Below are 12,776 nucleotides of genomic sequence, written 5' to 3'. Positions count from 1 at the left end.
GTGTGAAAATGAGGGGAGGGAGTCTCTACTTATAGAGAACCCCAGAGGCGAACCGTCACCTTCCAAATTCAAATTCGAATTAAAAAAAAAAAAAAAAAAAAAAAGGAGACGAAACGTCACCTTCTCAGGCATGACACCTGTGAGGGGCAAATGTTTAGGGTAAAAATACCCCTGTCCACGTGGACCAATCGTGTGCTGACACGTGTCAGCAACAGAGGGGTTATGAGAGAACCAATCCTCTAGTGACACGTGACACTCTGACCTATGAAAGGGGAACTGATCCCCTCACACCATAAATAGAGGAAAATCCTTATTTATTACATATTCATAAATATACACACAAAACTCGAGCAATATTAATTGCAGAATTCTCTCGGAATCCAAGAGAAAAAACCTTTACATTCCTCACTTTTACATGCGGATACGTTCTAACTTAATCATCGGAGGCAAAACTCCACCCAACCGGAGTTTCCGTAGTTTGACGGTCGACGCACGTTCTTGAAATTGTAACTTTTCCGAGGGACTCCAAAAACCCCAAAACAGAAGTCATTATCAAGTCCCAATAAGGGATATCACTTCTTGCTATATCAATCGCCCTCATTGCTCTTCTAACAAGGCTTTAACATTGGAAGGGTCAAAATCTATAACGACCGAGCATATGCGGCCTACTTGTTCAAAGTCCTTTTTCTTGTTTAAAGCAAGCAGCTAAGTTAAGAAAAATATAGCAAGATAATTAGAAGGAAGAAATTAAATCTTCTTCCTCTCCAAGGACAAGCCTAGAAAGAATCACCCCTGCATACGCATATTTTTCTAATGCATTATCAAAATTCCCTTGTTTGATAAGAGTATTTCCTTCTTTCTCCATCTCCTTCACAAGATCCACCCATCCTTAGGACTTTAACTTACTTAGAAAGATATTCGATAAATGCTTCATCCTCCTCATTGAGATTTTCTCCTTTTGTAAGGAGTTGGTTGAGCTCTTCCCTAAGCTTATTGTACCCTTCCAAGGAACACATTAGGAAGTACTAACAAAATCCACCAACACACTTCTCCACAGACCCACTAAACTTGATTAAGCAAAACTCAAAAAGACCTTAATAACCCTGAAAACAAAGGAAAAACATAAGAAGTAGCTTTGCAGGGTAAAGGAAGTATAAAAACCTTAATTAAACCAAAATGTGATATCGGCCATCGGAGGATAGGGCAAGGCAAAGCTGCGGAGAAGATAACAAGTATGAAGATGATGGACTAGATCGAAGCTCCTTGGTACGTTGATGGGCTCGTGTGTGACCAAAGGAGCTGATGTGGTCGCCGGCAAGTTAATTTGCTTGGGAAGACTGTAGGTGGTTGGGCGTTGGTTTAGTATAGAGAGAGAGTTAAGTTGATTATCCTTGAAACCTTTTATTCTACCATATTAGAAAAAAAACAAAAAAAAAAAATTGTGTTGTCTTTTTGTTTCTAAGTGTCATGACTAGAACCCAATTCCTAGCAACTACAGCTGGGAAAGAGGCCTAGTCTTTTGTTTGATCATAGTTATTAACTAACAATGATTATAGTTAGTACTCTTCCTCGTAACAAGCAACGAGATCCATACTCATCTGTGGCCTACCTTTTCTTAAGTCTCCAAACTCTTATCCCCCACACCAAACACCCTATGTATTGGTCTTGGTCTTATAGCTACTACAGTGATTGCATGCAGTCAAACATATAGATCGTCTATAATATTCCGACTAGTTGGTACTCTCTTGTAGTGTTTAACGACAACGTGATAAGATTGGTCTTATCTATATCCTTCTATAGCCTATTTTTTTCAGGTCTCCAAACTCTTATTCCCACAAACCAAATAGGCAAACACCCTATATATAGTCCTTATAGCTACCACACAAATTGGTTAGATGAATTGACACATGAGATACATCATGTAGGGCTTATAGACCAAAACATCACACCTTAGAGCCAAAGTGCTAGTAAATTGATTTTAGTATTTAACCAAAACAGTTTTGAACTTTTGGTTATTTTTCCCAAGGCACCAATATATGTTGCCCAAATACCTAAAGCACTCTATACAAGAGAGCACCAGGCAAAATAAAAAATGAAACAACTAATACATGAACTCGTGATTGCGATCTACATATAGTGCCAGCAGACTCTGGCTGCAGCTCTCGCCAATCCTTATTATCAATAACTGGCATCTCACACGGAACAAAATTTATGCTTACTATATAGCATCAATCTCTACCTACATCAAAATCAAGGTCCCTTTCACTGAAAATATCGCGAGCTGTAATCCTTGCTTTGCATGAATTATATGGCAGCCACCAATGCCATGTGCTCAATCAGGTCCAAAACACGATTACTACAAGCAAACAAGAGCATGTTATCACTCGAGAAAACATTAAGCCATGATATTGACACAAGTGACTTGATGGGAGGATAAAAGACCATAAAGTTATACCTGTATCCCCATTCATTATCATACCAAGAAACCAGTTTCACAAAAGAGGAACTCAGCGCAATCCCAGCCTTGGCATCAAATATGCTTGATCTGGAACAATGGCAGAAGTATGGTAGTTAGGCAAAGTGATACTCAACTTGAGAATCTATATATGCTACCAAAGTTCAGAGTTAAGAATTCAAATATTTGCACTTCACAAAGTTCAGATAAATAACAAAACAGGATGGTTACTCAAAACATTATATCTCATAAAGTATGAGAATACATTTGGTATGTTTTGCACGTATGAAAGATTTGATTCAACAAAATTTCAGGAAAAGGAATAAACGGATACATTTGAACATTGCACTAAATTAAAAGAAGATTGGACCTACCTTGAATCACCAGTAAAATCATTTGAGACAACATCATCATCTGTATATCCAAGAATACCTTTCAATGGACCCTCTGAAGCAAACCTGTGATACAAACAAAACAGGTGATGAATACACAAAATTAAAACATAGTCAGTAAGAGGGCGAGCAACAAAAGATCCTATTACATAATCAGATAACATACTTGATGGCAGCTTTAACCTCTTCGTAGCTAGCATCTTTTTGAAGTCGGCAAGTCAAATCCACAACAGACACATTCGGTGTTGGAACACGGAATGCCATTCCAGTAAGTTTTCCATTGAGTTCAGGAAGGACTTTTCCAACAGCCTATGTAGTATGTACATTTGAATCACTTTAATAAAGATGAAAAACTGCTAATGCTATAATAGTGTACATATGAATATATACAGTTTTTATCTGCCATAACCGTAGTATAATTATTTTACCATGTTAATTCTTGAGCACATTTTATTTTATGAATGCTAGCACATGAGTGCACTCCCATCTATTAAAAGTCTTGTAACAATATAAGTACTTCAGAAAATATTTTTCCAGATAAGTAGTAGAAAAACAATGTTGCAGAAAACTATATTAAAAAAAATATTTCTTTATTGGAATTATGCAGCTTCACAAATTATACTTATTATAACTAAATAGACCTATTGCAATTTTGACACAAACATTCAACGAAATCTCATCACATTGGAGCATATGGTTTAGTTTGATATTGTAATTGCACTTATATGTAGACAAAATAATATGAACACCGGTAAAATGAAGTGTTCAGACTTTAGATCATTTAAGCAAATTACACTTGATTTCTGAATTGCTGATTCTATACCTTCGCAGCACCAGTAGAGCTAGGGATAATGTTTTGACTAGCTCCACGGCCTCCTCGCCAGTCCTTCATTGATGGCCCATCAACAGTTTTCTGAGTTGCTGAAATCCAAAATCTAGTGTCATCAAAGCTGTCAAAGATATAACCAAGTTCTATGCTCTAAGGATGCAGGCATGAGCACATGCTTTCCTTTGGAGGAGGGAGCATTAAAAGAAGCTTAGAAAGAGAACCTGTAGTAGCATGGACTGTTGTCATCAGACCTTCAGCAATGCCAAACTCTTCATGTACAACCTGCACCAAAACAGCATGAAGAGAAAATGAAAATCTAGTTCTAAAAAATCACAACAAAGCAGCTGGGTCAACGCTACAATTATTCAGACAGATCCTATGCAGCAACTGCTGGTTGGTCATAACTTCAAATGACATTGGATTAGATGATTTTCAGACATTAAAATAAATCAAATCACATCAGAATAGATTTATGAGAAAAATCTTATTAGTGGAACTACAATTAAGACAACTGCAGGTGAACTTTACATAAACTTCACTAGTTCAAACTATAATTTTAAGCATTTGTAGTATGTTCTAATGCTATGTACTATTCTTATCTTTATTGGTTTCCATTTCAATGTCAATGTGACCTTATTTATGCTTGTCAACCTACTTTTATAATCAAATTGTATGTAATTCATTTACACTAATGCTTAAATTTGCTGGTGCTACATCATTTACGTTAGCGTAAGTGTTTGATCTTTCCTTTTAAATTAATTGAAAGAGAATTGTGAAACTAAGCCTTGTCAAACGTTTTTCAAAAATATAAATGATGTACTTTCCAAAGAAAGTAATAGAGAAGAGGATTTGATTAACTTGGATGTCTATAAATGAAGAGTACTTTACAAGCATGATTTCATGATGATAAGATAACCAAAACAAGTCAAGCATAACATATATATTTTTAAAGGGTAACAAGATTTGTCAGCAAAGAAGTAAATAAAAAATAGATATTAAATTACACCTTTGCCAATGGAGCTAGACAATTGGTGGTGCAGCTTGCATTAGAGACAACATCCATATTTGGCTTGTATGTTTTTTCATTTACACCTATAACGAACATCGGTGCATCCGCTGATGGAGCTGAAATAATCACCTTTCTAGCACCTCCCTGCAGAACAGCTCTTAATAGATCAGTCACAGCACAGTTCAGTATCAGACATGAGATCAAGCAAGAGTAGAGAGCAGACCTTCTTGTGCGCAGCAGCTTTTTCCAATGTTGTGAAAACACCAGAAGATTCAACAACATACTCGACGCCAAAATCACCCCATGGAATATCCTCAGGGTTCCTGTACATCAGCAACACATTAGATAGTAGGAAAGAGGTAAAACCGTACAGGAAAGATGTTCCTGTACATCATCCAAATTAATACATACCTTTTGCTTGTAACTTTAACCTGCTTTCCATTGATTTCAAGAGTTGAATCATCCAAGACTTTAATGGTTCCCTTGAACAGTCCATGTGTTGAGTCATACTTGAACATATATGCCTGAATAATAGGAATATTTAATTATACTTTTCAAGATGATAAGCAAGACTTATGAAGCAAATCTTCTGTAAAACATACAGAAACAAACTTTCCTACCATGTATTTGGCATCAATGAAAGGGTCGTTCACTGCCACCACTTCCAAATCATCCCTAGAAGTTGCTACCCGTAAGACAAGCCTTCCAATCCGACCGAAGCCTTCATTATTACAGATTAAAATAATTTATCTGATCATTTAACAATCAACCAGTAAAGAGATTCTACAATATGTTTCCAGCTTTTTTAAAACAACAATGCTCAAAATCTTATAAGATTATATATAGACAACCAAACACATATATCAAATTGTCACCATATAATGCAGCTCAAAAGCTCTTAATTGGAGGACAAAGGGCATATAAGCTTCCATTATAAAATATACAAAACTGTATACAGAACTGAGCTGAGCTCAATGATTCATGACACACAAGAAGATTGGTTTCCACATCAACCAGCTACCTTCACAACAGTCGTTCTCTACGTGGTAAGTCAATTCTGTTTCCAAACTAGCCACAGCAATGATAGCAACAATTGAAATTTAACATAATAATATTTAGGACAAAAACCAAATCAAGTAAATACTATAAGGGATACACTCTCAGTATTACGTTTTTCTGTTTAAGTTTTGGTTGTGTGGAGTTGATGAGAGGCAAAATAAGTAGGACCAACTGTAGTGAATGTGAGAGTAAAGTGGTAATCTCTCATAATCATTTAGAATATGGGGGAAACTTAAAGGGGAAATGGGACGAACAACAGGGGGCAGAAGGAAGATTTGTCCACTTTAATACTATTTTACAACAAATGGATATTTAATCTGAAAAAAAAAATAACAACCCATTCTTCAAAGAATAACAATCAAGTCAACCATACACAATCCAAACAATCTTCCAGAGTTAATCAGTTTTGAATTTAGCTGTGCATGTTCATGAGGAAGAGAGCAGAGCATAAACACTTTTATGGTTAGACCATTAGAAATCCCCTACTCGAAATAATTCCAATCTAGACGCAAAAAGTTCTATCAATCCTCTGAATGAACATGCAACATTTTGCAATTGCCATCAAGGTGAAAACATTAGCTAAGTTTTGAGATTTTGCTCGTAAAATTTACAAAGGACCTTTACAACATAATGCTCTCTAAGTATCTGAAGAAGAATTTCCATATGTTAGGCTTTCACAAGAAAAGAATTGTTGGCTTATCAAACATATTTATAACCTAAGCCCTAAAGATCAAGCTTATTCAAATGCTTTTCTACACATTGTTTCACATTATATTTTTTTTTTATTATTTATTTAATTATTTATTTATTTTTATTTTTATTTTTGTAATCCTCAACCCTTTAATGGTGACACAATGCAAGCAGATAAACGGAAGTCTAACTTCAACAACAATTTGTAAACAATCTTTCATAACATTAAGGATTGCAATTCAAGTCTAAAAACAAATGATAGAAAACATACCATTGATTCCAACCTTAGTTTTGCCACCACTCTTCGAATCTATATTGAACAAAACCAGTAAACTATATCAGGATTATCAGCTATAGTAGATATAATTAGCTATAGTGGATAATTCAGTTACACAAAAACAGAAAGAGTGGCCACGCACTTTTGACTGCTGGTGGGATTTCAGTAGCTGTTGCTTTGATCGGCTGCATGCTCGTAGACCTACATTTCCTGCATCTAGTACGGAAAATTTCAATACTAAAGTCATATATAACAAGCGCAGATTACACCTAAAAATTATGCACCTACCTAACACCCTACCTCTAGGCCAAAAAAAAATATATCATCATTCTTTCGACAAATCAGATACATTTTCCCTAAGTCTTGAACATCAGCATGATTAACATTTTGTGTGTTTGCTTAGCCAAAAATGTAAGCGGCACGCATAAATATTCGATAATTAGTCTCATATTAGATCAATAAGATGATATAAAGTAAACAGAGGAATCTGATATATTTTGCTGCTTCTTTGCTTTTGATTAGTTTCACAGACTAATAAGTAATAACTTAATCCAAAATTTTCTATTGAATAATTTTATAATTTGGCATTTTTTCCATCTATAATATATCGAAAGCAATCTTTAAATAAAATACTAACGTACATACAAATATCACTCTGTTATTTAATAAAATGGACGCACAAATATCAAATGTCATATAAATTATTTCTCCGAAAATAAATTAAATTCACCAAAAAATAAAATATAAAAATGACAGGAAAAAATTTAAGGTAGTAGATTTTGAACCGGATAGAAGAAGAGCCGCCATTAACAGCAGTGCCGAGATCATTAGATTGAATCTTCAATGAGCTAACATTCTGATTTGAACCATTGAAAAACACCTGAAATTCAACAAAATTTAACAAAAAAATTAAGAATCAATCAAGAACTCTATCAATGAAACGTAAACTAACATTGTAAGAAAATTAAAATTCAACAAAAACAAAAATAATATAAAAGAAAATAAAGAAAACCTTGGAAATATCGGAAGAAGGAGAAAAGGAGGAGAAATCAAAGAAGGAAGAAGAAGGAGCAGATCGTAGAAGAGAAGAATGAGCCGCCATTGTTGTAGCTTAGTTGTTACTCTTTGAATCAGTTAACAGAGGAGTTGGAGGCAAGAGAGAGGGAAAAACCCTAGAAAAAGGAGTTTCTGAATACGGCAAAAGGCGAAAAAAAAGAGAAATATGTGAAGTATTGACTGGCTTCTCGAGATTTTGGAACTCTAGTGAATTGAAAAATGGGAAAAATGGAGAGAGAAAGGTGTAGTTTAAAGCTTAAAGAGGGGAGATGCTCTGAGAAATGAGAAGCCACCTTTGTTTATTATTATATTGGTAAGAGAGGGAGTGCGTAGGTGGGCAGCTGTAAGTGTGACGTGCGGGAAAGAAATTATTATAAGTAGCCGTGGAGCCCTCATTAAGGCATATGCATTCAACTTCGGCAGCACCAAGGCATTCGTAGGAGAAGTTGAAGCGCATTGTTAAGGAGTCCAACTAGCGTTTTATCAAGGTGTTTGTAAAATTCAAATTGAAGGTGATAATCTATTATCTACTGGTTATCAACATAATTTAACGAATCTGGACATTCTTCATGCCATATTGAGCGCATTGTTGAGGACACTTGTAACATTGTTAATAAGGTTTGACAGTTCGATTTCGGCTTAGGTTGAAATAATTTCGATTTGAAACGATTCGGGATGGAACGAACTTATTGTGCTTGCGGGTCGGGTTAGTTTCATTCTGATTGTTTATGGATCAGTTCGGATTCGGTTTATTTTTGTGCGGTTTTCATTCGGTTCGGGTCGTAAACGGTTCAAGTCGTGATCGACATTGGTCTAATACAATTCGAGTTAGGAGCGGATTTACTTAGGTCGATGCGGTTTCAAGTTTATATCGGTGTGGGTTATAATCTGTTTGATGCTTAAATGGATCGGGTTAATTAGGTAGTGGGTCAAATTAGATCGGTAGAAACAGGTTCATATTGTTGGTAGGACAATTTGGATTGGTGAAAAAATAATGGGTCGCATCAATTTGGTTAAATTATGGTCGGGTGGTAATCGGATTCTAATTAAGTGGTTTTGGTGGGTTATAGTGGGTTTGGTTTCATATCGAGTCAGGATTTAAACATGTTAATTCATTCAGGTATTAGATTACATATATAATGTTTTTGGGGTTTTTTGGATGTCTGTTGGGAAAGTTACAACACGGAATATGTACGCTGCACCTGCAAAACAACGAAAGATCAGGTTTATCGGAGTTTTGCCTCCAAAGAATAAGTTAGTACCGGAATGAGCACTAGTAGAAAGAGGGAAATGCGCACCAGTTCAAAACAAGCTTTTCGCACCAGTTTTGAACCGGTTTAGATTTGAGGGATGCCAAAAAGTGAAGGTATTCGCACCGGTTCAAAACCAGTGGTAATAACAGGTATTAGCACCGGTTAACGTGTTATTCGCATCGGTTCAGTTCAAAACCGGTTCCCTTAATGCCCCAAAAAAATAAAAAAATAAATTTTTTTTTTTTTTTTGCATTTTTTCACTTAAATTGATATATAAACACTAACATATATATTAAGTTACATATTTTCATTAAAAAAGGCTGTAATAATCCAATTTTCGTCCAAAAAAAACAACAATACAAGGTTACACACAAATAAAATAAAATAAAATAAAATTCTATTACAAAAACAAGCTTTACAGAGCAAAAGTAGCAGCAGCAGCTCTAGTAGAGCAAAAGTAGCAGCTGTCTTTATCAACTAGGCAACAGAATGTTATAACCAACATTCCGAGCAAAAAATAAGGGTATTTACAGATGATGAGATGAGGATCAAATACAAAAACATCCCAATTGAGCCAAATAGAGGAACTATTCCAAAATCTAGTTTAAAAAACAAGCTTTGTTCCTCTTCATCTTGGAAATAAAATTGACTTTATGCCTGATCAAAATTGAGCTCCCACAATTCTTAATTACAGTGACAAAAGACAGTAAAATATATATATATATAATGAAGCGAAGATATGACATAGCTACAAAGTGTACTAGATGGCTTTCCAAGATCTTGTAATCCTCCATCCAAAAACCAATGTCGCAGAATGACTAGTGAGTTATTTTTTCCATGGCTTTACAGAGAGAACAATAATTTATATGATGATGAGAAGTATAATGATGGCAAAGCAAGTCCATTTGAACCGGTACAGCAGCTCACCCTCCATTGTACCAGCAGCAACTCTAGCAGAGCAAAAGTAGCAGGGGTGCACTTTAGGCAATAGCAGGGAAGCTAGGCAGAAGGTCAAGTCATTCAATAAAGGCAAAAACACGGACTATAAAAATTCACACCAGCAACAACAAAGTGGCAGCATCGAATAGCAATTTTACATCCCACACACAAGCTAAGCAGCAGGCCACACACCACACAAAGAAGAAACATAAGCAGTAGCAGGAACACTTTACCCACAATAAAACGCAGCAACAAGCAGCAAAATAAGCAACACACAGCACCCAACACACACTAAGTCACCACGAGACACAACACCATACATTCAACACCCAACAAAATGAAGAGTTTTCATGCAGCCAAATTTAGCTATTCATAGAGCATAAACTTATTCATATCATTACAAAGGACATGTTCCTCTACTAGAATGACAATCATTATTTATCAAATCGAAGAGCAAAATAATCACAAAAAAAAAAGTAAATAAAAATCAGAAACCATATCCGTGCATCATACCTTATGATATGAGGATTGGGCATATAGACTCATAGTAGGGAAACTTCTGAGCTGAGGTTTAGTATGTGGAGCTAGCTGCATCAGCAGCCTCGGCAGGGCAACAGTAGCTGCAACCTTGCTAGGCCAGCTACAACAGCAGCCTCGGCAGGGAAGAAGTAGCTGCATCCCTGCCAGGTCAGCTGCAACAGTAACCTCGGCAGGGCAGCAGTAGCTGCATCCTTTCCAGGCCAGCTGCAGCAGCAACCTTGCTAGGCCAGCTACAACAGCAGCCTCGGCAGGGAAGCAGTAGCTGCAACAGCAGCCTCGACAGGGCAGCAGTATCTGCACCCTTTCCAGGCCAGATGCAGCAGCAGCCTCGGCAGGGCAGCCTCAACACCAAAGCACAATCACAACCGTAATTTCAATTTAAGGTACAAGGCAGCCTCCACACCAAAGCACAATCACACCACACATCACAACAGCTCCAATTCACAAGCAAATGAGTTGCAGGCCCCATAACCATATGAAGTTACATCCAAAATTATTAACAAAATCACATTAGATACTACTATACTCACAAAACCATTACAAACAAAATAGGGCACATGAGTGCAAAATAAAATACATTTCATGAGCATTCAGATTAGCAAAGATAATTAAAAGCTCATACAAAAGGAAAGCTAAAGAACCAAGAATCCTGCCTTCATTACAACTTGCCGCAACCCACAACGCCAACACCTAACCGCATAAACCTCCAAGACTAGCAGCAATTTCGAACAATAATACATAAATTAAATCCAAAAAAATCAAGGCATTTAACATGGATAATTGGACCAAAATGCAAAGCTAAAGAACCCAGAAACCCTAACCTCGAATTTGTGATTTTTGAATCGATTATTGATTCAAGTTTTTTGTTGTTGTTGTATTTGGTACAAATTGACGGCGGCGGCGATGGTGGTTGTGCTTGGTTCTAATGACACCAATTTCCGACGGAGGGCAGCGGTGGCCGATTGATGCTTGCATGGTTCGAATTGGCGTCGGCGATGGTGGTTGTGCTTGGTTCCATAAGAGGAAGAAGAACGATGGTGGTTGTTGAGAAGTAGGTGGTTGTGCGATGGTAGTTGTTGAGAAGAGGAAGAAGACTGAGAGATGAGCAGAGGAAGAAGAACTAGAGATGAGAGAGAAAGAGAGAACAAAAGATGAGAGAGAAAGAGAAAGGACAAGATAGGCGGATGTAAGAGAGAAAGGGGGTAAAGGGTTTTTTCGCACCGGTTCTTAATAACCGGTGCTATTAACTCAAGTTCGCACCGGTTCGGTTTGAAATGATGTGATTACTCTTTAATCAACTCCTGCCTTGTTTTTTTCACATCGGTTCTTAATAACCGGTTCTCATTCTCGGTGCTCATTTATGTTTTTCTACTAATGGAGTGTAGTAAAAGTTGAGTAATTTTTCTCTGTTTTCGTATAAATATATTAATTATGTATTGAATGTGTCATAATCTGATCGTTCACCCCTAATATGACACGTTCCCTCCCAGTTATATGATCAACGGGATCAGTCGGTTAGAGAGCGGGGCTAATGCGGCCAGATGAAGAAGACTGGCGCCTACTAAAACAAAAGGGAGTAAATGATGAAGACTAAAAAAACGATTTAAGGTGGCATTGTCCACGGAGAAACCACCCCAAAGCCAAGTCACTATGCTATCTCCTACTACAGGCGACAACTTGGCTAAGCCCAGTTTAAGAGCTTACTATAGTATAAAAATTCCATCCTATACTTTTCTCCCTAGGAAGTCTTCGAGGCAAAAGAGTGAAAGTGGGAATCGGCATAGGGCGCTGTAAAGGCCATTCTTTAAAAAAGAAAGGTGAAGTCCGAGGGCTAGGTTTGCAAGAACTATAAATAAAGGACCAAGATCTCCTATGAAATATAAAAGATCATTCATACATAGCATAGTCCAAGCGAACCCACTTAAAATCTTTACTGAACTATGACCGGCCATCAGAATGCCGGGCTCTTTCTTTCACTGCTAACCTCATTTTATTAATTTAATGCTTCCATTTTTTCTTTCATTGTTCATTTATGAATAATATTTATAGTGTATTGGAGTGTGTGCCCTCTTAGGTTATTTTAACCTAAATAGATTGGTTGCTCCATTTTTACGGCTTCTTGGGAATTGGGCCTGAAGGCCGATTTACCCTACTGATTTGAGCACGTGACACGTGTCATGTCCTGATTGGCTCTTTGAGCACTTGTTTAGGGGGCACGTGTCACTACCCTATTGGTCCATGTGTCTAGGGTATTTTACCCTAAACATTTGCCTCTCA

General features: G+C 36.8%; 1 protein-coding gene across 2 annotated transcripts; it reads right to left on the bottom strand.

Moving 5' to 3' along the window:
• Nucleotides 1–1,945: 1,945 nt before the first annotated feature.
• Nucleotides 1,946–8,058, bottom strand: LOC110722419 (glyceraldehyde-3-phosphate dehydrogenase GAPCP2, chloroplastic-like). Of its 2 annotated transcripts, none has more exons than XM_021901682.1 (14): nt 7,724–8,058; nt 7,497–7,591; nt 6,854–6,927; nt 6,706–6,744; nt 5,306–5,406; nt 5,097–5,209; nt 4,909–5,008; nt 4,683–4,829; nt 3,898–3,958; nt 3,671–3,768; nt 3,014–3,156; nt 2,830–2,913; nt 2,456–2,545; nt 1,946–2,356 (listed from the first exon to the last, which is right to left on the bottom strand). In XM_021901682.1, the coding sequence occupies exons 1-14, from the start codon at nt 7,811–7,813 to the stop codon at nt 2,305–2,307; spliced, it is 1,287 nt and encodes a 428-aa protein (XP_021757374.1). In that variant the 5' UTR covers nt 7,814–8,058; the 3' UTR covers nt 1,946–2,304. The 2 variants fall into 2 exon arrangements, with proteins under 2 accessions (XP_021757374.1, XP_021757375.1); XM_021901683.1 differs by having other exon boundaries at nt 6,854–6,921.
• Nucleotides 8,059–12,776: the final 4,718 nt, after the last annotated feature.

Source organism: Chenopodium quinoa, unplaced genomic scaffold, assembly GCF_001683475.1.
Source record: "Chenopodium quinoa cultivar QQ74 unplaced genomic scaffold, ASM168347v1, whole genome shotgun sequence".
In the NCBI taxonomy this organism is placed as follows: Eukaryota; Viridiplantae; Streptophyta; class Magnoliopsida; order Caryophyllales; family Amaranthaceae; genus Chenopodium; species Chenopodium quinoa.
Note: the sequence above shows the minus strand (reverse complement) of the source record. Positions and strands in the feature narration are given on the sequence as shown.

What these genes read in the sequence shown, in the direction of transcription:
- LOC110722419 (XM_021901682.1), bottom strand. Translation starts at nt 7,813, where the DNA reads ATGGCGGCTCATTCTTCTCTTCTACGATCTGCTCCTTCTTCTTCCTTC. An exon ending in AATCCCACCAGCAGTCAAAA is followed by an intron (nt 6,745 to 6,853) that starts GTGCGTGGCCAC and finishes TGTTCAATATAG; the next exon opens with ATTCGAAGAGTGGTGGCAAA. An exon ending in AACAGTCCATGCTACTACAG is followed by an intron (nt 3,769 to 3,897) that starts GTTCTCTTTCTA and finishes TTTGGATTTCAG; the next exon opens with CAACTCAGAAAACTGTTGAT.